The sequence below is a fragment of the Grammomys surdaster genome, unplaced genomic scaffold (genome assembly GCF_004785775.1).
Source record: "Grammomys surdaster isolate TR1022 unplaced genomic scaffold, NIH_TR_1.0 129, whole genome shotgun sequence".
Classification (NCBI taxonomy): domain Eukaryota; kingdom Metazoa; phylum Chordata; class Mammalia; order Rodentia; family Muridae; genus Grammomys; species Grammomys surdaster.
The window spans coordinates 2,968,620-2,993,999 of NW_021604587.1; the positions used below are offsets into that span (position 1 = coordinate 2,968,620).

Here is a 25,380-nt window from a genome sequence, read left to right on the forward strand (position 1 = left end):
AGAGAGAGAGAGAGAGAGAAAGAGTTGTATGATGAGATGGGAAAAGGAAAGAAGGGGCTATCTCACTCTTCTATAACAACTCGCTTTTCTGTAACTCACTGGGATCCCCAAGAACTGCTTATAATCTCTTTCACAGGCAGTACCCCAATGACCCATCAACTTCCCACCACTTAATACAGTCATACTGGGAAGAGCTTCCAAGAATGGATCTCCAGGAAACACACTTAGATTGTCTGTCTCCTAATGGTACCACTGACCCAAGAGCATGTATGAAAAAAGAATTGCCAAAGAATCTGGACTTAAACAACATAAAAAGCTAGAGAGGAAAATAAATGTTATAAAGTCCACGCAGGCATAGATAGTTCACGGTAAGTATTAGAAAGCTTACCCAAAGGGAGACATGTCCAAGACAATTTGGAAAAATGAGGCGAATGAACGCTGATCATGGTGGTAGACCTGTGATCCCAGCTCTTAGGAGCTGGAGGCTGGAGGATCACATTTGATTACATACCAAGATAGCAAATACAAGGCTAGCCTGCTCTACATGAGCTATATGAGACCCTATGTCAAGTAAACAAACAAAATCAAAGAATATGAATGAAAGAAGCCTCTATTGCCAGATATCAAACATGTGGTGGGGGCTGGAGTGATGATTCCGTGGTTAAGAGCACTGGCTGCTCTTCCAGAAGACCTGGGCTCAACAGCCCACAGCCACATGGTGGTTCATAACTGCTGTAACTCCAGTCCCAGGGATCTGAGACCCTCTTCTGACCTCAGAGGGCACCAGACATATACGTGGTACACAGACCTACATGCAGGCAAAGCACCTACACATATGAAATAAAAACCAGTAATTTAAAAAGTTATTTTAAGAACGTGTGATAACAAATGGGTATCAGTAAATAAGCCAATAGCATGGAATCGAACTTAAAAGAGACAGAGGAATATATGAAACTAACAAATATAAAAGCAGTATTTTAGGTCAGCAGCAAAATACTGGACTATTAAGTAATAATTGACTTGGAATAACTGTATTGGGAAAAATATAAAGTGGCACACACACTTGACAATACACACACACACACACACACACACACACAAAACTGAGTGTGAAGAAGGATGCTGATAAGGATGAATGACTAACTGTAGCAGTACTCCTTTGGAGACAGCAGTGGACTGGTTATTATTATTATTATTACCGTTTTTATCATCTGATGGTCATAGAGTTTTAGGTTTTTAAGAATGAGAATCTTTTCATATTTGCAGTATTCTAAATGTGTGTATGTGTTATTCTGTTTGTTTTTTGTTTGTTTGTTTGTTTGTTTGTTTGTTTTTTCAAGACAGGGTTTCTCTGCGTAGTCCTGGCTGTCCTGGAACTCACTCTGTAGACCAGGCTGGCCTTGAACTCAGAAATCCACCTCCCTCTGCCTCCCAAGTGCTGGGACTAAAGGCGTGCGCCACCACCGCCCGGCTCTGTTTGTTTTTTGATGACAGGGTATCACTATGTAGCTCTGGCTAACCTGAAATCACTGTGTACACAAGGTTGGCCTTGAACTCAGATGTCCACCTGCTTCTGCCTCCCAAATGCTGGGATTATAGGTATGTGTCACTACACCCAGAAATTCCAAACATTTTTAACTTAAAAAGACACAGAGAGAGAGAGAGAGAGAGAGAGAGAGAGAGAGAGAGAATGAGAATGAGAATGAGAATGAGAGAGAATGTTAGTTGAAAGGGTGCCAAGGGGAAGACATGTTGGTGACATGTATTTCCGGGAGATTCATTCATGTTAAATAATAGCAATAACGCTTCATAGAGGCACTACATGCTGGCTGATTCATGACATAAAAAGTGACAGCCAAGCAAGTTAATGGCCGCTTCAGAACTTACCATTTCTTTTCTGATCACTGCAATGCCAACGATTTGATTTGCAACTTCTGCTACAAACACCTGCAATGCTGTTCCATCCTGCAAAGGTAAGAGTGGCTTTCATTAAGACTCTGGAAAGCATCACTGCCAAAGTCTCTGAAATCAGTTGCTAGTGCTGTGAACTCACAAGCCATGGCTGCAGTAACCACAGTAACAGAATCAACACTCATTCAAATGTTTAATATTCTTAGATTTGTGTAACTCATTTTATTTGTGTGGATGTTTTGACTCTATGTTTGTGTGCCATGTGCATGCCTGGGACCTGTGGAGGTCGGAAGAGGATACTGGGTGTTCTGGAACTGGAGCTACAGATGGTTGGGACCCACCATGTGAATGCTGGGAACTGAGCCCAGTCCTCTGGAAGAGCAACAGGTCTCCAGGCCCCTCACTAAAATTTTTGTCTTGGAGAACACTCCCTTCAAATTCATTAGACCGACCTTGCAAGGGAGAACCTGAGATCATACTGAGGGGCCAGAGGGGAAGAGGCTACCATAAGAGACCAAGAAAGGCCAAAGCATAATGGGTGTGATGGAAGAAGATTATTTTAATTTTATAGCTCTTTCAATAATATACCTTCCTGGTGTCATCATGTTAGGTGTCTGGTGTCTCCCTGGTGACTTAATATTAACTTGAAAAGATTTGTTTTACTTTATTTTTAAAAAACCACTATTGCGCCGGGCAGTGGTGGCACACACATTTAATCCCAGCACTTGGAAGGCAGAGGCAGGTGGATTTTTGAGTTCGAGGCCAGCCTGGTCTACAGAGTGAGTTCCAGGACAGCCAGGACTATACAGAGAAACCCTGTCTCAAAAAAACAAAAACAAAAACAAAAAAACAAAAAAAAACAAAAAACAAAAAAACAAAATAAAACCCACTATTGCTTATTTTTCCAAATGACCTCAATAACAGAATAAAGAAATAGTTGATATACTCATGGGGTGAAACAATTTTGTCATAATACAGACAAATCTCACAAACATGTTGCTGAGAAAAGGAACTCCATACCAGGAGAGAAAACTGGTGTGACTCTCCTAGATAAAGCTCAAAAGTAGGTATAACTATTTCTGATTTTGGGAGCAAAGATATATTAACCTTATAGAGTTTCTGAATGGAGGTGTGAGAAGACCAGTGACCAGCTGGGGCCGGTCTCTTTCAAATGGTAAATCCTACTTATATAGTAGCAAGTTACCATGAATTTTAAAACTTACTAAAATGTTTCTTGGTCATAGTTTGACAAAAAAAATATGTTTCAAAATAAAGCATATTAGAGAAGTTACCATTTCTCCAACTTCTTGGCTAACCGCACATCTCACCAAGTCAACTGGTAATGTCCTTAAGGCCTCAGTGTTAGCACGTGGACTGACACCAGCCTCTGTGTTAGCACGTGGACTGACACCAGCCTGTGTTAGGATGTGGACTGACACCAGCCTGTGTTAGCATGTGGACTGACACTGACCTGTTGTTTTCCACAGCTCATATTTAGGTTATTATACCAGAGAAGACCAGTCGCTGACCACAGAGGACCATCCTTTTATCTAGTCCTTGGAACCTCAAGCCAGCTCAACAGAAGGTCCTGGCTAGGTTCACCACCTAACATAATTAAAATGGAGCTCCATTAACCTAAGTCTGGAACTCATTGCTACTGGGGTGGGCATCAGATACCATGGACTCCTAAACTCTCTTTCCATGATGATAGTCAGATCTGCCGATTTCTCACCTTACCTCTGCCGTTCCCCATCCCCTTCACCCCCACAGACTCTCCAAGGATGCTCAATGAAGCTCCAAGGCTGAATCTTTGTGTATCATGACGGTTCCTTGCGATCAGGAAAACGAAGCCACAGCAGGGGCTAGCAGTACTTACAGGGTCTCTGGCAGCCTCGTTGTACTGGGCTAAATCATCCAGTATCTTTGTACTCAGCAGGAGGGTGCTGACAAGCTTTTCAACACCAGGAGTATCCAGAAACTTGGCTAATCTTATCTGAATGGACCTGGACAAGAGCAGAAATAGGTTTCTTGGTTACAGTACTAAATTAATATCCCACTTGTATAAGATAAGATCTGGCAATGTATATCTACGTAACATTAAGGTTATAAAGATAACTCAATCCATTCTAAAGAACCTAGAAAATATACAAAAAAGTACAAAGAATATGGTAACAATCACTGATAGAATGAACCAACTATAACACAAAGTTACATATAAGTGTATACAATCACCGGGCGGTGGTGGCACACCCCTTTAATCCCAGCACTTGGGAAGCAGAGGCAGGCGGATTTCTGAGTTCGAGGCCAGCCTGGTCTACAGAGTGAGTTCCAGGACAGCCAGGGCTATACAGAGAAACCCTGTCTCGAAAAACCAAAAAAAAAAAAAAGTATATACAATCTAAATACATACAATTTAATGCATATAATTTTAAATGCTCAGCATACTTTGTTTCCCATTTCATACAGAGAGCTAAAATCCCTCTCCCACATTTTTAAACTTTAAAATGTGATCATATCATTCCCCCATTTCCTTTCCCCCTCCCACCCATTCTATGTACCTCTGTACATGTACATATTGCTCAAAGAAATGACCTCGTCTTTGTTATTATTACATACACGTATGAATACACTGACATATGCATACAGCATGCCGAGTCCCTTCAGTGTTGTTTCTATGTGTATCATTTCAGGGGTGACCACTTGAAATTGGATAACCAGTTAGGGAGATCATCCCTGGGAGAGGCTAATCCCCTCTTCTCAGCCATCGTTAGTCACCTGAAGTTCTTTGTCTAGAGGTGGGACTCCCTGAGATCTCCCCCTTCCACAGTGGCCTGGCCATCAGTGTTGTCACTGTTCAGGCCTTGTTTCAGTAGCCATATGGTTGCGGTCCAGGTATGTAGCTCATTTGTCATTTCTAGAGACATGATCTCACAGCAGGCTTTCTGGTCCACTGGTTCTTACAATCTCTCCCAAAATTTTAAAAATGTTTTATAATTCAGAAATGATAATCACTAGGGTTGGCCTCATGTGCATGTTCCCTATAGAGCAATGCATGTTCCCCAGAGCTGCATGTTGTAAAAGGCCTCACCATTTAATTCTTTCAGGTTGCCATTTTAGAACTCTTAAAAGTCTCATCTGCGGCTGGAGAGATGGCTCAGCGGTTAAGAGCACTGACTGCTCTTCCAGAGCTCCTGAGTTCAATTCCTAGCAACCACATGGTGGCTCACAACCATCTGCCATGGAATCTGATGCCCTCTTCTGGTATATCTGAAGACAGTGACAGTGTACTCAGATAAATAAAATAAATAAATCTTTATTTTTAAAAAAGTTGCATCTGTATTTTTGTGTCCGTAATTTTGTGTCTTTAAGCAAAGTTTAGTGAGATAAAAGGCATGTCTGGGGGTTCAGAGCCATGTCTTATACTTGATTCCCACTTCCTTCTGTGTGTTCATTAGTCTTCTTCTACCTGTTTCCTACCTCACCATCCCATCCTCACTGGTGCCTTCTTCTGTAAATAGTGACAACTGGATTCTACCTTGGAGACTGGTTGGAGAATCGTGTGAAGAGTGCAGCAAGGATGGGATTAAAACCATATCTCCTACCTGAAGTGACGTATGAGGCACAGGCATGGAGAAAGCTGAGGATTGGTGTATGATTTGTGACATCTCTGGTCATAGCAATGGGGTAACTGTTCCCACCCTCGGTAAATAGAGCCAGGATGCACACGGCTGGTGAGTTCGTGAGCTTTACCCACGCTGCCCACAGGTTCTCAGTACATCCTGAGATAGAGGCTTCAAGACCTTTCAGGATGAGTGTGCTAAGGGTTGGAGCAGTCATCCCACAGAAAGGGGAAACTAGATTCTCCACAGCAAGCCAGAGTTCCATGTTTCCATTTTGTAATGGGTCCCCTGTGTTCTATAGCTGGCCTGACACCACATTCTCTCTACTCACCATTTATTCATTAGTTTTGTTACTAAATAGAATAATGTTATTCCTCTTAATAACAAATGATTCTACTCCTGATTGGTTAATATCTATATTTAAATTGTAATGCATGGTTACACATTATAGCTTTTCTTTTTTGTTTTATTTTCAAGACAGGGTTTCTCTGTATAGCCCTGGCTATCCTGGAACTCATTCTGTAGACCAGGCTGGCCTCGAACTCAGAAATCTGCCTGCCTCTGCCTCCCAAGTGCTGGGATTAAAGGCGTGTGCCACCACTGCCTGGCTATGGTTACACATTATAAACAAAATTGTTTATTTACAAAGATATATATATATATATATATATTTAACTTGTTAAAAGCCTTATCAATTAATATCACCTCAATAAAAACTTTAAGTAATCTTTCTTTTCCTTTTTTTTTCTTTTCTTTCTTTTTTTTTTAAACAAAGAGAATCTTTCGTGTGTGTTTGTGTATGGTTTTTCAAGACAGGGTTTCTCTGTATAGCCCTGGCTCTCCTGGAACTCACTCTGTAGACCAGGCTGGCCTCAAACTGAGAAATCCGCCTGTCTGTGCCTCCCAAGTGCTGGGATTAAAGGCGTGCGCCACCACTGCCTGGCTTAAGTAATCTTTAAGACAAAGATGAGAACTTGGCTCTGTTATGGACAGATTGCACCAAAATCTAGTTCTGATCGAGATGTAAATATTAAAAAACAAAGACCAAATGTATCAGGGAAATAAAAGAAATTAAGAGTGTAAGAAGTCCTACAAAATGTCCATAGCACCTTAGCTACAACACTCCTAAAGGAGAAAACACCCTAAATGTGGCATATGCACACAACGGAATACTATTCAACCACAAAAGGAAATAAAGTGACAAGGCATGTTACATGTGATGGAAAGCTATGTGAAAACACCAAAATTATGTCATTATGTTCCTATGAAACATCCAGAATAGGCAAGTTTATAGAGATAGAAAGGAAATTGTTCAGCTGGGGGACAAGATAATCAGAGATGACTATTCAATGGGCATGGGTAGGCTTAGGGGTGATGAGAAATGATTTGACGAATGTACATCATTTTATTTATATACATATATATGGTAATAACCACTAAATTATACAATTAAATGGAAATATTATGTTATGTTATATCCCAATAAGCAATTATTATATATATTATGTGGCCTATGTGCATATATGCATAAAACAGAGAAAGTTGAAAGGGAGAAGACAGGAATGGCAATGGCAGCTAATAGTCAGACAAACTGATACGGTTAGTTATCAGAGTTTAAGGCTGAAGTCATTGTGAGAGAAAAGAAGCTCTATTTGATAAAATGAGATCTCATCATAAAGAACACTGTCAAGTCACCAGGCATCTACGCATGCAGTTTCGGGTCTATTAAGTGAAAACGAATAGAAATCAATGTGATAAGTGTGCAACATTTGGACAAACTTAGTCTGAAGGATGCTGCTGCCCCACCGTGAAACACTTGGCATCACTAACCCCTTTCCCATCTGATTGGGTGGCAGCTTCACACTCCAGCAGTTCAGGCACAAACCACCAGCTTCCTCTTGTTCTCACACCTCTTTCATCTCCTCCAAACATCAGATGGGCTGTGCCTTCAAAATATACCTTAATCTAATCACACCCTGCAATCTCCATTGCTCACCCCAGGTACCATTACTCCACAGCTACTCCACAGCCGTGAGGTTACAACATCAGCCTCACACATCTCCATGTGCACGTAACTCTTCAACACCAATCCCAGTAAGGGGCAGTCCTCAGCCTTTCATGCCCACAGCCCGTCTCAGAATACTGTTTATACATGTATAAAACAAGAGGCAGAGAAACACAATGAGTGAGGTTAAACAGATGTGATTCAGCAGTGGTCTGCTGATCGCCATAGTTTTGTGTATTGCTGTGCATAGGCCATCCACAGCAACCGCAGATATCTGAAGTCTGCAGCTTTGAAGAAATGGGGAGGCAGTGGCAGGGGCTGCTGATACTAGTGTGGTCGGTCTGCTGCCTACTTTCACGAAGGAAGGAGATGCTCAACTTCAAGTACAGCTTTGTGAAAATCAGGATGTGATTTTTCCACCTACACTCTATCTACAGACCTTCAGTAAGAACTTCGATTATCTCTCCCACTGCACTGAGTGACAAGCAAAGGCACAATGGCTTTCACAAAGACTCCGTGACCAATGTCTCCCCTCCTGTGCCTTCTTTTTTCACAATCTCTCTGGATCTTTCATCTCCAACCTATCTCCACATTGTGGTGTCTTTCTTTCCCTGTGTTAACCTTTCAGGTCCCATGTTAGTCCCCAAACTCAGTCACTGTGTGCCCTCATCATCTCTCACCTGACACCCTCAACTCTGAAACCCAGGGACTCTCCCAACCTACCTGGGTACCAACTGTGCACACAAACTTCACTGAATAAGCTATACCGCCTGACTCAGACCCTCGTCCTATTTTTCTCCATGCACTTCCTCCTTTCTGTTTGTTTGGTGTACCATTCCTCCCTGTCTGTTAGAATAAAAGTTCAAAGACAAAGTTCCTACCTTTGCTGCGGCCCCCTGGCTAGAGCAGCTCCCAACAGACAGACACTCTCAAGGGAATGAATTACATAGCCTGTGTGAAAACTGCCTAAGCTTTCTATGCGTGTGACATTTATGATTAGTGCTACAGTTGAGTTATAAAGTGTGTAGTGGGAGCTGGGAAGGTAAATGAATATGAATGCTGTCTTAGTTAGGGTTTCTATTGCTATGATGAAACACTATGACCAAAAGCAACTCAGGGAAGGGAGGTTTTACTTGCCTTTGGCTTCCACATCACTGTTCATCATTGATAGAAGTCAGGACAAGAACTCAAGCAGAGCAAGAACTTGGAGATAGGAGCTTACACAGTAGTCATGGAAGGGTGCTCCTTCCTGCCTTGCTCTTTATGGCTTATGCAGCCTTCTTTCTTATAGACCCCCAGGACCACCAGTGAAGGGGTGGTACTACCTACCATGGACGGGGCTCAATACAGGCTTGCCAGCAGCCTGATCTTACAGAGGTGGTTCTCAATTGAAACTCCCCTCTCTCTGATGACTCTATCTTGTGTCAAGTTGACATAAAACTGGCCAGCACAAATACCTTCTCCAGCTTATAGCTCAGATCACAGCATGGTCTGTTTTGAAGCCAGGGTTTCTCCTAGCCTACAGTGATACTGAATAAGTGCTCAGTGGGACTTGGGACTGTTTCCCCAAGTGTCACAAAACACAAGCATCATTTGTCTCCTTCGTTCACAGAAATCTGACCAGGTGACACAGCAATTTAGGATTATATCATAAAGCTCATGTGTCTTGTTATTTATATTTGGCACAAAGGAACATTTGGGAATTTTCCTATGTTCCTAGAATTTCAACAGGAGGAGGAATGGGCAATAGAATCTGCCACTTACCGCTACCCTGCCCAACACAAGACTTGAAATACGGCTGTAACTGCCAGCTGAATTTTGATGGGCTAGTACAAACAAGATTTAGTTTTACCCAGTTTAAATTTTTACATTAATGTGACTTTTAGAAAAATTAAAATTACAAATATACTCACAGTGTATGTTTCATGAATGGAGCTGTTCCATATGCCTATATATGTCTCTGAGTGTTCTCTCTCTCTCTCTCTCTGTTGTGTGTGTGTGTGTGTGTGTGTGTGTGTGTGTGTGTGTATGCTGAAACCAAACAGTACTCTTGGGTGTTATCCTCAGGAATGCCACTGACCTCCTTCCAGCCTGGCTGAGTCTCTCACTGAGTGGAGCTCACTGATTATGCTAATCTGGTTGACTTTACTAAGCCTCAGGATACAACTCTCTCTGCCTCCCTGGTGCTGGGCTCAGTTTACTTGGGTTTTGGGGATTTAAGGCAGGTTTTCCCACTTACCTGAGCAGCACTTTATTGACTGCTGTCTCCCCAGTCTCTGAAAGCTGTTTTACACAAGTTTTTAACTTAGAAAAAATAGGAGGAGGAGGAAAAGGAGGAAGAGAAGGAGGAGGAAGAGGGAGAGGAAGAGGAGGAGGAAGAGGAAGAGGAGGAGGAGGAAGGGGAGAAGGAGGAAGAAAGGAAAAAGGGGGAGAAGGGGGAGAAGATTAAGGGGAGGAAGTGGGGAGAAGGGTACATAGTACTAATACACACCTTTATTCAGAAGGCTGAAATTAAGCTCAAGAGTTCCAGGCCAACATCAGCTAATAGTGAGAACCTATCTCAGAGCAAAACAGTAAGCAGAGATGGATTTAGTGCACAGGGAACTCCACGTTGCTTCTGCCTCTGGTTCTAGCAACAGCAGGTAGCCTATTTGTTTTGGCTTTAACTGGAATGGGATGAGAGGACCTATGGCCTGCAGTAGGGAAAGACAAACATGGCATGGGTACATGTCCTCATTGCTTCTGTACAAAAACTGACAGGAACATTTAGAAGGATCTGCAGGGACAAAAATGGAGAAGAGACTGAGGGAAAGGACAGTGACAGGCATAAATTAGGATCCAGCTCAAGCGGAGGCCCCAAGGCCTGACACTGTTACTGATGCTATGGTGTGATCATAGACAGGAGCCTAGCATGACTGCCTTCTGAGAGGCCCAACAAGCATCTAAAAGACTCAGATGCAGATATTTATACCCAACCAATGGACAGAAGCTGGAGACCCCTGTGGTTGAATTAGGGAAAAGCTGGAAGAAGCTGAGGTGGAGGGTGACCCATAGGAAGACCAGCAGTCTCAACTAACCTGGATCCCTGGGATCTCTCAGACATTGAGCCACCAACCAGGCAGCATACACCAGCTGATATGAGGCCCCCAACACATACACAGCAGAAGACTGCCTGGACTGGCCCCAGTGAGAGAAGACGCATCTAACCCTTGAGAGACTTGGGTCTGGTAGGATGGGGGTGAGGTGGGGACATCCTCTTGGAGCTGGGGGAGGAGGTATGGAATGAGGAACAGTGAGAGGGCAGACCAGGAGGGGAATAATGACTGGACTGTTAAAAAAAAAAAAGATTAAAGAATATAAAAAGAAAGAAAAGAAAACATGAAAAGTGACTAACCCCTCAATTAAAATGTATTTACCTAAAACTCAGTTGTAAAACTGACATTACTAAGAATGGTTCATTCATTCACCCTAGTCACAAACGGTTCTGAAACATGTAGAGTGTCCCCAGGGTGTCCTAGTGCTGGGACCCCACTGGGGGGAAAAGTTAACCCATGACTTCTGCCCCCATTGGACTGACCCTGTATTGATTCCAGAACCACAATTTGAGAAATAAACCAAAAGTCCCTTAAAAGTTTATAGTGCATGAACCATGAAATATGGTGTTCTTTATGTTTCAGCTATGGAAAGCCCCAAGGAAAATCAGGTTACTTTGAAACAACTCTTAAAATGCTTGGGGGGGGGGGAGGTAAAAAGGAAGTAAAGGGAGAGGGAGGATGCTTTGTTTATATAAATACGCACAATCACGATATATATGATGTGTCATATACGTTCTCCAAATGGAGATAGGATGTGCTCTCCAGTTACCAAGCAGCTATCTTTATTTCTTGCCATATCCTTAGATAATCATAAAGAGTAACAATATTCATTGTCTGTAAAAAAAAAAAAACTAAGATTGTATAAAACAAACTCTGAATCTATTGATAAATATTTAAAAACACAAAATCTGCTTTGATATCTGTACACTGCCTTGAGGCATGGCAGGGCTGCAGATGGTAGTGGCTCAGTGAATGTTTCTGAATACCACTACCTTCCTCTTCCCCTACCCCACATGCTCCTAGAAGCTTCCAACCTTCTCTTGTTACAATCATTACTGAAGGCCTATTCTTTCAGTCTTGCTGGGTATAAGTCAAAGAACACTCCAGTGGTTCGGTTCTGTTCTGTTTCTGCCATGCATGGCTTTCCTAGAAGCAACTGTACACTTGGTGACCATAATGATCCAGCTAATCTTAAGGGCTCAAGCACAATTCTTAAGGCACCCTAAACCAAAGTGGGAGATTAGCTGTCCCTTTCCTTATCGATGCACAGTGCTGGGGGTGGGAGTAGGGGTGGGGGTGGGGCAGGGGTGGGGTGGAGCATGTTCTGTTGAGAAATCCTGCCCTTTCCACCATTTCTCTCCCTTACACTTGAATGTCCCAATGTGTGAACTCTCAGGGCCCATGAAGAAAGGATGAAGCCATTGCCCACTGGTCCCTCTTGGGACCTTAAAATTTTTCAGTCTTGGTAATTTGCTTAACCACAAGATGTTTTATTCATCTCCTAAAAAAACAAAACAAAACAAACAAACAAACAACAGGAAAACAACAACAAATCGCCCACTGAGTCTGGCCTTCAAGGTCAGAATTTGAGGCATTCCATCTGGTTGCACACATAATAAAATAACAAATGACATGTGAAAAGTAAGAGGAAAGACTTGCCACTTGTCACTGTAAAACCAGTGCTTTTAGAAACCACAGGTTTGCGTGTCTTTCCAGCTAATGTCTCGTATGAAACTAGACAATTTTGATGCCAGTCAAGGGACACAAAGCTAGAAAGAAGAACATGTGGTGAGCGTAGTCCTCACACAATCTACCCATCAAGCCTACTGTGAACCAAACACAAGCAAGAAGGCAACCTTGCCCCAGACAAAACAGTGGCCTCGAGGAACAAAGTTTCCATTGCATTGTATTCAAAGAGGCCCACTGAGAGCCTAAGGAACAAAGGACAGATTTGATCTCACCACAGACTGGCTGTGATAACATAAACCTGATTGGATCTCACCACAGACTGGCCATGATAACATAAGCCCAAAATGAGTAAAATGGTGACATCATAGAGAAAAAAAAAAAGGTAACAAAGCTTGCATGAACCACTCACAGAAAAGCAAATCAAACAAATATATTAAAGGCAAGATCACTCAGAGGCTGACTACTGAAGCCCATCCTGAGTAATGTTGATACGGGCTGTGTGACCTAGCCAAGAAGTTAAATATTTCTAGCACAATAAATATTAGTTGGATGAGTAACTCTGACATGTCTTTCTACAAAGGAAAAATGTCAAATTTCAGAAAAGTGAAGCTTGGAAGGGTGGCAAGAGGGAAGGAGCTACCAGTTCAACTAAATGTGCCTTCCATTAATGACTGAACAAGAAGAAAGACCAGCAGGCAAGTTAAGAATGGGCAAGTCAGGGAACGTGGGAAAGCAATCTGTTAAGTGACATAAAGCCCAGCGCTACCTTTGGGAACATCTTAGTGATGCATATGCAAGTGAAATGTTCTCATGTAAAGACCCCAGTAGTTACCATGAGAGAGAGAGGAGGAGAGAGGGAGAGGGAGAAGGAGCATGGGGTGTGGGATCTGTTGACAGAAGAGGTAGCCCTCACTAACAATCAGATGAGTTATCTGTCTCCGTGCTCACCAGCATGGCCAGAGGGCAGATGACAGGCACAAATATAATTTCCCAAGGGAAGAAGAAGGAAATTAGGTAGGGGACCAGAACATGAGGTCATGAAATTTAAAGTAACCCAACATAAAAGCAGGAGCGATCCATCCCAATGTCAAGAGAAGTGAAGCAGAAACTAGAAGGATGTTATATATTTTAAAACCATGGTATAAAAAAAGAACCTGTCAGGGACGAGTGCCCTTGCCATGCCCATGCGACCCCCTCCGTTCTTCCATCATGCTTTGCTCAAGGCCACCTATCCCATGCACCTTGTGGAGGTGGAAGTTCCCTCCTACTCAGCTCTTCACCTGCTGTACCCTTCCCAGTGCCTCTCATGTACCTTCCATCTAGTTCATCTCTTTCCTGTATTCACATCTTCCTCATCTAGCTAGAATGCAAACCCCCATGAGGGCTGGGACTTCTGTCCGTTTGGGTCACTTATGTTTCCCCAGCACATGAACTGGCACATGCGCACAGTCAATGTTGCATATTCCATTAGTTGAATGAGGAGCTCCACTGTGGAGCTTCCGGGAAAGAAGGCACACAATTAACAAGTACCATCCGGCTGTGGTGCTACATGGATGTCAGCCCAGAATGTAATAGTCATGGGAATGTGATAAGAGCCAGTTCCCAATGGAGCAGGCATAGGAGAGGCCACTGCAGAAGAAAGGAAAAAACAAAGGTCTTCAAAACACAAACCTTGGACTCTCGCCTGTCTCTAGATCTCCTGCTTATGGAGTCAATCAAAGGCAGAAGAAGCTCTTCCCAAATTGGCCTTTATTTTATTTCTAAGTGAAAATGTTCTTCCAGTTAGTGTAAACTTTAAACTTTAACTGACAGTTGCATAACCAAATTAACATTTTCTATTACAGACACAACAGGTGTCTGATTTGTTTTAAATCAAACTGAACTAAGCAACATGTGTAAAAAGAAGGAAGAAAAGGGCTGAATAAAAACCTCACCAGAGAGGTCATCTGAGTGAAGGGTAAGCATTTGAAACACATTAGCATAAAACAATTCAGTGGCGTCCATCACTAAGGAACTGAGCACTCATAGCACCAATGGAGTGTCACGAGAGAGCTGCTACAATGTCCAGATCCAAACCATGGAGAACAGTAGAGACTGACAGGGGCATAAAGCAGTTGATGGTGTTGCTGCAAAAGGCCACTTTCTGAGAGTTTTGTACAAAAGTAAATTACATTGTAATTATAGCGACTAGCAACTCTACTCTCTCTTAGTCAAAGAGGTAGGAAACTTACGTCTACACAAAACCTTCCATGTGGATGTGGGAGCATCTTTGTTCACGATGATCTAAACTTTGAAATAGCCAAGATGTTCCTTAGTAGCTGAACAGACAAATAAACTGTAGTGTGTCTAGATGATGGGATCTTATTCTGTGCCAAGATAAATGAGTCACCAAGTCATGAGGTGACATGGAGGTTTATTGTATTATGATCAAGTAAAGAGAAGCCAAATTGACAAGGTGGCGTATTGTAGGATTCTAACTACTTGTCTAGAAAAGGTAAAAATTATAGTGAGTGAAGAGATCAGAGAGTGCCAACAGTAAGGGAAGGGAAGGGACGACAGGCAGGGCACAGAGGTTTAGAGCTGTGAAACTATTCCAAGTGACATTATAACGCACCATTACAGACTTCCCCAAATCCATTGAATATACATTATGCTAGTTACTTTCCTCATTGCTCTGACAAAATACTTGGGAAAAACAACTTAAGGCAGGAAAGATTTATTTCAGCTTGTCATTTGAAAAGACACAGTCCTCCATGGAAAGGGACACAGCAATAGGAGGGAGCCTAATGCAATTGGTCACATGGTGTCCACACTCAGGAAAAAGATGAATGTGGTACTCACTGGCTTTCATGCTTTTACTCCGTTCAGGACCCCAGACCAAAGGACAGTATTCCTTCATTCAACGTGGGTCACCCCGAGTTAAATATCTCTGGAAATGCCCTCACAGACATGCCCAGGGGTGTCTTCTAGCTGATATTAAGTCCATTGAGTTGACAAGCTGGAACCCTAGTATAAATGATGGACTTCAGTTGATAACAAGGTATCATTTTGTTGGTCAACTTTAACAAATATAGCATTCTGATGCTATTGGGCCAGAAGGGAGGTATGTGGAGCCTTTGAATGTCTCCTCAATTTTGCAGTAAACCTAAAACTATTCTAAATATAAAGTTTATTAATGAAAAAAGTAGTTATCTTAATTGTCCCCTCCAGTTCTGTCTACGTAGAATCATGTGCCTTATTCTAGAACTTCTACACACATGTAAGATAAACACTGTTGAGAAGCACTTGTGGTGTCCCTTTTCCTCCTCCTCTTCCCTTCAACGGTGGGTGAGATCAACTGTGTTTTTACTGGGAGCATACCTAGCTGACTAGTGTTATGCCTCCTAGCCTCCCCTGCAGCCAGATCAGATCAACAACCCAGTTCCAAGGGGTTTTAGGACTCAGGAAAATTGTAATGCTGGGGTGGGTATGCACTGTAAAACCTAGTCCTGCCCTTCACCAATCCTCAAAGATGTAATAGGTAAGAGAGAACCAGTACATTTGAGGAGCTTTGTCATCCCTGTGCTAGACCTTAAGGTCATAGATGCTGCTTCTTCGCTGAATGAATTAATACAATAAGTTGAAAGTATCAGGGGCCAGGTGGCAGCACTGACTCGCCAAGGTCTTATACTTATTGTAATGGGCAGGCATGAACAAAACAATGGCCATAAATGCCTTGACCTGGGCAGGCAACACAGGAAAAGTAATTTTTACAATGGCATGACCTGTACGGTACTGACTAGTCCAATCATGGTGTTTCCAGGCATGAAATAGATAAGAAGCTAGGGGCATTTTTGTTTGATCTGTAAAAGCTAAAAAATTCTCAAACAAGCAAAAGAAAAGCTACATTGTATCATGGCAAAAGAGGTCTTTGACACATGAACCAATTTTCAGACTTGAGCCAGTTTGCAGACACAGAACCCCTTAAATGAAGGTATGATCAAGTTCCCCAGAGGATGGACTTTGATAAAATGCCTATAACTTTTATAGTTGGGCTTTTTCCAGTCCTTCCTAAGAGAAGCCTATAGCATTAACTGTACATTGGAGGAAAGAAAACAATCAGACTTTCCAGAGTCTATCAGATGCTTGTTATGAATTTTCTATAATTCTGGGGGACCTCAAGAACACTGTGGCTCTCCCATTAAAGGAGAAGCTTATTGGGGGGGGGTCAGGTGACTAATGGGAGTTTTGGCTGAAGTCCGACTTACAGTAGGTCAACTGGGTCCCCAAACTCACCTATGGTTATTTACCCAGTTGCAGAATGTATAATTGGGATAGATATATTTAGAAATTGGCAGAATTCTCACATTAGTTCCCTGATCTGTGGAGTAAGGGCTATTATGGTTGGAAAAACCAAATGGAACCCTTTAGAATTGCTTCTGTGAAGGAAAATTGTACATCAAAAACAGTATTGCATGCCTGGAGGAACTGAAGAAATTAGAGCCACCACCATCAAGGACTTGAAAGACGCAGGATGCTAGTTCCCTTTAACTCTCCTATCTGGCAAATGCAGAAGACAAATGGATTATAGAGACTGACAATTGACTGTTGAAAACTCAATCAAGTAGTGATTCTAGTTGCATCTGCTGTACCAGATATGCGGTCCTTGCTTGAGCAGATCAACACATCTCCTGGTACATGGTATGCAGCTACTGATCTAGCAAACGTTCTTTCCTTGGTACCTGTCTGTAAGGACCACCAGAAGCAATCTGCTTTCAGTTGGCAAGGCCAGCAGTATGTCTTTACAGTTTCACTTCAAGGATATATTAACTCTCTAGCCCTGTGTCATAACTTAGTTAGAAGAGATCTTGATCATCTGTCTCTTAGAAAAATATCACATTTGTTCATTATATTGATAACATTATGCTGATTGGACCAAGTGAGCAGGAGATAGCAACCACGTTGGATCCACTAGTAGTATAGTAGCACATATGTGCATCAGAGGAGAGGAAACAAATCCATCCAAAATCCAGGGGCCTTCTACTTCAGTGAAATTCTTAGAAGTCCAGTGGTATGGGTCATACAGAGATATTCTCCCTAAGGTGAAGGATAAGTTATTGCAGCTGGGCCCTCCTCCCATCACCAAGAAAGAAACATGTTTAAGGGCTGTACTGGCTGGTTTTGTGTGTCAACTTGACACAAGTTAGAGTCATAAGAGAGGAAGGAGCCTCAGTTGAGGAAATGCCTCCATGAGATTCAGCTATAAGGATGAATATAAGGTTCTCAATGATCAATAGGGGATCAGTGGGGGAGGACCCACCCCACTGTGAGTGGTGCCACCCCTGGACTGGTGGTCCTGGGTTCTATAAGAAAGCAGGCTGAAGAAGCCATGTGAAACAAGCCAGTCTTCAATGGCCTCTGCATTAACTCCTGCCTTAAGGTTCCTGCCCTACTTTAAGGTCCTGTCTTAACTTCCTTTGGTGATGAATAGCAATGTGGAACTGTAAACTAAATAAACCCTTTCCTCTCCAACTTGCTTTTTGGTCATAGTGTTTCTGCCACAGCAATAGAAACCCTGACTAAGACAGGAGCCTGTTCAAAGCCTAGAGACAGCATATTCCTCACATGGGTATGTTATTCAAGCCCATACAGCAAGTGACTCAGCACCTAGCTTTGTGTGGGGACTGGTACAGAAGTTTCTTCAATAGGTCCAGGCTGCTCTGTCACTTGGATCATATATCCAGCATACCTGATGACATTTGAGGAGTCAAGGGCACATACAGATTCTGTTCAGACCCTTAGGCAGGCCCCTATACATGAATCACAGAAGAGACCTTTGGGATTTTGGAGCAAAGCACTACCATTATCTGCAGACAACTATTCTCCCTTTGAGAGACAGATTTGGCTGCTATTGGGTCTTAGTGGAAATTAAACATTTGACAATGGGCCACCAAGTTACCATGTGGCCTGAGCTGCCCATCATAAGCTGAGTTTTGTTTGACATACCAGGCCATAAAGCAGCAGTCTATTATCAAATGGAAGTGATAGACATGTGATCAAGGTTGAGCAGGTTCTGAAGGCACAATCCAGTTGCATGAAAAAGCTGCTCAGCACCTATGGTTCCTATTCTGTTACAATGCTGTCTACTGCCAAGCATGCACCTATTACCTATGATTGGCTGACTGAGGAAGAGAAAACTAGGGCCTAGTTTACTAATGGTTCTGCACGTTTTGCAGGCATCAACCAGAAGTGGACAGCTGTAGCTTTATAATCCCTTCCTGGGACTCCTGTGAAGGGAAAGTGTCTTGAAATAGACTTAGAGATTGCCATCATATGTGTCATCGTGGTATTCCACACAGTACAGACTCTGACCATGGAACTCATTTCACAGCCAGAGAAGTACAACAGTGAGCTCACGATCGTGGTCCACTGGTCTCACCATATTTCCTACCATCCTAAATCAACTGGCCTGATAGAAAGATGGAATGGCCTTTGAAGATTTATTTATTTATTTGTATCTGAGTACACTGTACTTGTCTTCAGACACACCAGAAGAGGACATCAGATCCCATTACAGACAGTTATGAGCCACCATGTGATTGCTGGGAATTGAACTCAGGACCTTTGGAAGAGCAGTCAGTGCCCTTAACCACTGAGCCATCTCTCCGGCCCTGGAAGGGCCTTTTGAAGACACAGTTATAGTGCCAATGAGGTGGTAGCATCCTGGAGGACTGGGGAAGGGCTCTCCAGAAGGTGGTATATGCTTTGAATCAGTGTCCAGTATATGGTTTCTCCCATAGCCTGGAATAAAGGAATGGAAAGGTGAACAGTTCCACTATCACTCCTAGGGACCCAATAGGAAAGTTTTTGCTTAAGTTCTACTGGCCTGGGAGTTCTGGATTGAGAGTAGGGAGTGTTCCTGCCAGAAGTCACAACAGAAGTGGAATGTTTACTCTACTGAGCTGGAACCTCAGACATTCTCCTGGATACTTTGGGCTTCTGATATCCTTATGCCAAAAGGCTACAAAAGGAATAACAACATTAGGAGGGCTGATTGATCCAAATTACCAAGGGGAAATTGGGTTGCTGCTCCACAGTAGAGGTAAAGATTATGTCTGGAGTGCAGGAGATACTTTAGGGCATCTCTTGGTGCTACCATGCCCTGTAATTAACGTCAATGGGAAACCACAAATGGCTAATCCAGGCAGGATGAAAAAGAGCAGAAACATTTAGGAAATGTAGGTATGGGTCATTCCTCCAAGAAAAGAGCCAAGAGTTACTGAGGGTGGAGGAAATACAGGATGACTACTAGATGAAAGTCATTATAAACAGCATGTAAGTTCATGTGACCAGTTGCAGAAATGAGGATTATAAGTGACATGAATGTTTCTGCCTTATGTTGTTAAGAATATGCTTGCACAGATATTTGTGTTTTCTTTCCTTGCTATCTTTATCAATCAATATAACACCAATTAAGAGAACATCAGTGGTTATTATAGTTAGGTTTTGAAATACCAAAACAATGTCCCTTGAAGGACATTGTCAGCTATTCTAAAAAGTTATAATACATTTGTATATACAGTTATATGAGGGACAATCATGTTGGGTGTAAAAATGGCATGGTTGTTGTTTTCATTTGGGAATTAAGCATGACATAAGGAGCTATGACTATGCATCAAGTTGAGAAGGAGGGGGCTTATGATAGCTATTCCTGAGTGTCCATTTGATTATGTCTGGAATTAACTAAACTCAAGCAGCTGGGTACTTCCATGAGGGTTATTTTTCTTAATTAAATCATTTGAAATGGGAAGACACAGTTTTTATCCCAATTTTCTGAGGTGGGAAGATACACCTTCTTCTGCTGGCAGCCTACATATAGAACATGGAAGAAGAATGCTCTCTCTCTCTCTCTCTCTCTCTCTCTCTCTCTCCCTCCCTCCCTCCCTCCCTCCCCCCTCTCTGCCTGTTTGCCCTCACTCTTGCTGACAAATTCATTCCTATACTGGAGCTCACTTCTTTGGGATTCTAGCATAGACATATACTAAAGACCAACTGAGACATGCAGTCTTGTGCACTGAACAACTACTGGATTCTTAGACTTCCTGTTGGTAGACAGCCATTGTTGGTCTAGCTAGACCATAGCCTGTGAGCCACTCTAATAAATCCCCTTTCTATCAGCTCTGTCCCTCTAGTGAACCAAAGCTAATACAGGTGCTGCCCAGGCTGATGGGGGAGAACTGTCACCAACAGTCCTACTCAGCCGGTGGAGCCTACATGCTATACTAGCCAAGAAGTGCCAGACAAGACATGACTGTTAGTGCAACAGTGGCACATCTATTATGGGGACAAATAACTGCTTTCTGATGTGGACTTAAGGCCAACTTTACAGGATGTGACTAATGTTGGAGATGCTGGAAGGCAGGGAAAATCCCATAGCTGTGGAAACCACAGGCCCCCGTGGGAAAGCAATGGCTGTTTTGTTAAATGGATGTGATGTACCTGTCATTTCTCCTTACACCCATAGAACACTGTACTCTCTTGAACAGAGACTTCTGTCCTTCAGTGGATGACAGTTATTGCCATGACTTTTAGCAGCTGAGAATAGGTGGCTGATACTAAAGTACAGTCCACTGCTCAACTGTAAATGGAAGAAAGCAGTTAAACATTTATATCACCCTTTCTAAGACTTGGGGAACATTTTCAAAGATGGCAAAGAAAGAATGTAAGCACCTGGGGAAGGAGTTGAGTGTTGTTATTCCCCCTGAGGGATGAAGGAAGTTCATCAAACCCAGCTATGGAAATGTACCAGGCTCACAAAGCTGGTAAGAATCAGAAAGGGAAAAGATCCCCAAGGCTCCTTCCCAAGGTTATACAAGCAATGAACAATAGCTGGGAGAGAAGAGAATCTTTTGGAAGAGCTGGCTGCAGGCTGGTCAGGAGCTCTAGGAATAGAGCTTTGGGGAGTCTTCACTCACACTGGTTTGGGCTCTTCAAAGATGCAACTGTCTTTGAGTCACCCATGTCTCTATAAGTAACTCCTTTTTTTTTTTTTTTTTTGGTTTTTCGAGACAGGGTTTCTCTGTGTAGTTCTGGCTGTCCTGGAACTCACTCTGTAGACCAGGCTGGCCTCGAACTCAGAAATCCACCTGCCTCTGCCTCCCAAGTGCTGGGATTAAAGGCACGCACCACCACTGCCCGGCTGTAAGTAACTCTTAACCCATGTTCCTGTAAATAACCCATGTGGCTCATTGTCACCAAGCTAGATTTTGTAGATCATTTCTTCAGCCTGTTGTTGGTATCCTATCTGGGATGAATAGACACATATTATTACTTTTGGTTGCTATGATAAAAATACTATGATCAAAAATGAACTATGGGAAAAAAGTTTATTTCGGCTTATGGTTCCAGAGGGGAGAGTCGGCAATGGTAAATGAGGCATGGAAAATGTGAGCTAACGTCTTCGAGCACACACAGAGACAAATGTAGGGCGGGGCTATAAATTCTCAAACCTGCAGTGACGTACTTCTTCCAACAAGTTTTCTGCCTTCCAAAACCTTCTCAAAATAGCACCACCTATTGGGGACCAAGAGTTCCAATACCTGAGCCCATGGGGGACATTTTTAATTCAAACCAGAGCAGGACATTATCATTTCCCCAGGAAGTGAGATAACTCAGGAGTTCACTTACCTGAGCAAGCCAGCCCGATGGAACACATAGAGATCATGGTCCAGGGTGCAATTGTTGAATGGGACAACCTTCACAAAGTTCTGGATGAGGACAAACTCGGGCGTGAGATGGGGCACGGATATCAAGCAGAAGTTCTTATCCTAAAAGGATTTTTTAAAAGATCAATGGACATTTGGAGAGCATAAGAAGTGCTTTATCTTTAAGCAAATCTATGCTATAAAACACTGTGAAAAATAGAAGTGAAGCACATAGGAGAAAATATTCAAATTGTGCTTTTCTACATTTGGAGAATCACTAGTAAAACTTATGGAGCCAAGCAACTAGGAGAAGATGTGGAAGACATCAATAAAGCTGACTGAGTGAAACAAGTGACTGCCATGTAGAGTGGCCCATTCATAGACACTCTTACAGAAGTAGGTTTTTATTGCTGCTGCTTTTTTAAGACAGGACTTCATTATGCAGCCAAACCTGGCCTCTAACTAATGACTCAAATCTTCCTGCCTCAGCCTTCTCAGTTCTGAGATTATAGGTTTAAAGGTATGTGCTACCACATTTGACTCCTAGCAGTTGTTCTCACTGATTTGTTTAACTTTGGTGCTCAGGAGTCTGTACCTGGAGCTTTACATATGGCAAGATCTCTTGCTGAGCTGTCACACCAGGCTTTTTTCTTTGAGAAAGGGTTCACTAAGTTACCTAGACTGGCCTTAAAATTTTTTCTGTAGTCCATGCAGGTCTTGAACTTGCAATCCTCTTGTTTCAGCCTTCTGGGTTTCTGGGTTTTTAGGCCCATGCTACCAGACCTAGATTTTTAAACTAAAGCTGTTCACATTTGGGAGTTCAGTTTTATCAATGAGTAAACAGGGCAGCATAGTATCATAACAAGTGTCTTTAACTTAAGAAATGAGACTCATAGACGCCTCAGCCTCTTTTCTGTGAAGTCTGGGTGGTATTCCAGGTCATTCTGGCTCTAAAGCCCTGTGGTCACACATGAATCCTTTGTCATGACATCATCCATTCTAAGGAATAACCTAGAGATGAGTGTGGACCCCAGAAGACATAAGATGATCAGCAAGTCCTGACGCATGCCATTTGCCCTTGTAGGCTTGCTGTCCCAGGTGGCAGCCTGTGGTCACATGTGACCAATGAGCATTTGCAGTGTGGCTGGTGTGACTGAGAAACTAAATCTTAATTTAATGCCACTTAATTTAATTTAAAGTTTAAAAACTGGCACCAAATTTGATTTATTGGGAAAGTTTTGTGTGTGTGCTTGGGTCATGTGAATCTGTCCACTTCAACCTGAATATATGGACTTCCTTATCCAACTGCAAATTTCATGAGACCTAAGCAGATTTAAGCACTGTTGGTGAGAATTCAGTTCTTACACAGAGGTACACTACAATCTAAAAGCCCTGCACTCCAAGGCTTAGCTCTAGATGAAAGCATATAAAACAGCTCATTAGCAATTTTGACATTGATTGCACGCTGCAATGGGAGCCTACGAGACACTGGCCTGGGCGAGATGTGTTATTAACAGGGGGGTTACATTTCTTCTTTTTACTCTTTTGTTCACGCGGCTACTGGAACATTCACTCCAGTGTCTGAAGACTACAGCTCAAGGCTGTCTGTGTCCCTCACAGCCACTTGATCCTGTCCCAGGTCCCCGCAGAAGCAGCCTGCTCTTCCCAGAGCTAATTTGTCCCTTTGGGACTTTGCCTCCTCTTGAACCCTGTGAAGGTATTACTTGTGCTAATCCAAAGCCCTCAGGACATTTTGCAGCCCCAAGGACTGAATCATTATTTGACCTTATCTTCCTTCTTTCTAGCAAAATAACACAGCTTCTTTCAGGGAAACTTTAGAATCACAATGCTGAGCTGCTCAAGCTGAAAATAAGGACTGGGTGCCAAGTCTCGGTGGGCTTCCTTAGGGAAGGGGGTACTAACGATAATGAGTTGCTTCAGCTTGGATTTGAGGGATTAAGGGTGAAGTAATGAAGGTATTTTGTTCCTGTATCCTTCTATCCCCAAGTCAAATAGAATCAAAATGTAAACAGGTCCTCTGCCCATTAAAATCCAGTCTTACTTTTATAATGTGGATGTTAAAAGAGGACTGGAGCTCAGTGAATGTCTTTAAGGCAGCTTTGAACCAGCTTTGAAAATTCTTTGTTTGGATTCATCCACATTGCTTTATGAGCTTTGAAAAATGCCTTAAAAATCAATTTAAAGAAACCACAGTGGAGAATATATTGCCCCATTCTAAGGCTTTGTTTTAGTTTTGAAAACACAAGAAAGTGAAATCTAAGATCACATGATTAAACTCTGTGTGTGTGTGTGTGTGTGTGTGTGTGTGTGTGTGTGTGTGTATTTTGCCTCTCAAAATAACAAATAGAAAGAACACATAAACCAACAGATATTCTGCTCGGTTTGCACGCTGAAGAAGTACACTGAAGTGTAACTGTTCCAGCTGAGCATCAGGTCCTGCTGATGACTTTCTGCTTCCCCTGACTGTCTTCCTTCTCCACTTTCTTTCCTTTTAATGATCATTGGTTGGCTAGGATCCCCATCCCCAGACAACAACGGGACAACAGGGAGGCTCAGAATCTCTCAGACAGAGGGGTATGTTTACATTTTGATCTCAAACATAGCCTGAACTTCTACACACCAGCCACCTCGTTAGGCCTCAGGAATGAGGAGGGAAGGAATGCCAACCTGGAAATCAACCACAGGCTCCCCACCTGCCACAAAGCAAGGTGTTGATGCCAGGATAGTTTGAGCCAATGTAAACCACAAAGTAATTCAATGATCTGAAGTACTAAGGACTCCTAATTGTACAATAAAACATTGAAATGGTGTCTCTAAAAGAAACAGTCCCACAGCAGACACATTACTGAAAATGACATAGTTTCTCTTTTCAAGAGTTCATGACACGCCATGTGATCTCAGAACAGGTGAACAACTGGTTAAGCCTCAACAATCACAGCATTTAGAATGTCTGTATGATAAATGTTCCATTTTCTATAACTTAACTACAAAACCAAATACATTACTCAAAATTCAGCATGTACTCACAGGAAAAAGACTGAAAACAAAACTCATAAAATCCAGTGACCTGTAAACAAGACAGTGAATAATGTTACTGAGCTGAAAGTAAAGAGGTAAAGAGAAAATTCCTCCTCAGTTTAACTATCCAAGTCTGAGATCTAGTACTGTCTAACATGAGTCCTACCACTGGACTTATCATCAGTGTGTCAGCCTTGATTAAAGAATTTTCTGTTACTTGCACTCAAAAGCAGTAAAGGCACACTGTATAGAATAGAAACAGCATATGACTACACAGTAGGAATTTTCCAGATCTTCAATTGTGATACAGGATAGAACTAGCCAGATATTTTTACTCC

The 25,380-nt window shown here is 42.5% G+C and overlaps 1 protein-coding gene across 1 annotated transcript in view; it reads right to left on the minus strand.

The window, feature by feature from the left end:
• The window catches only part of Cfap61 (cilia and flagella associated protein 61), a 273,504-nt gene that overhangs the window by 174,970 nt on the left and 73,154 nt on the right, over nt 1-25,380 (minus strand). Inside the window, exons 12-15 of the mRNA XM_028756974.1 lie at nt 25,052-25,091; nt 21,987-22,126; nt 3,788-3,914; nt 1,888-1,965 (exon numbers count right to left, since the gene is read on the minus strand). Of these exons, the coding sequence (XP_028612807.1) occupies nt 1,888-1,965; nt 3,788-3,914; nt 21,987-22,126; nt 25,052-25,091 (385 nt within the window). The remainder of the gene's footprint in view (nt 1-1,887; nt 1,966-3,787; nt 3,915-21,986; nt 22,127-25,051; nt 25,092-25,380) is intronic.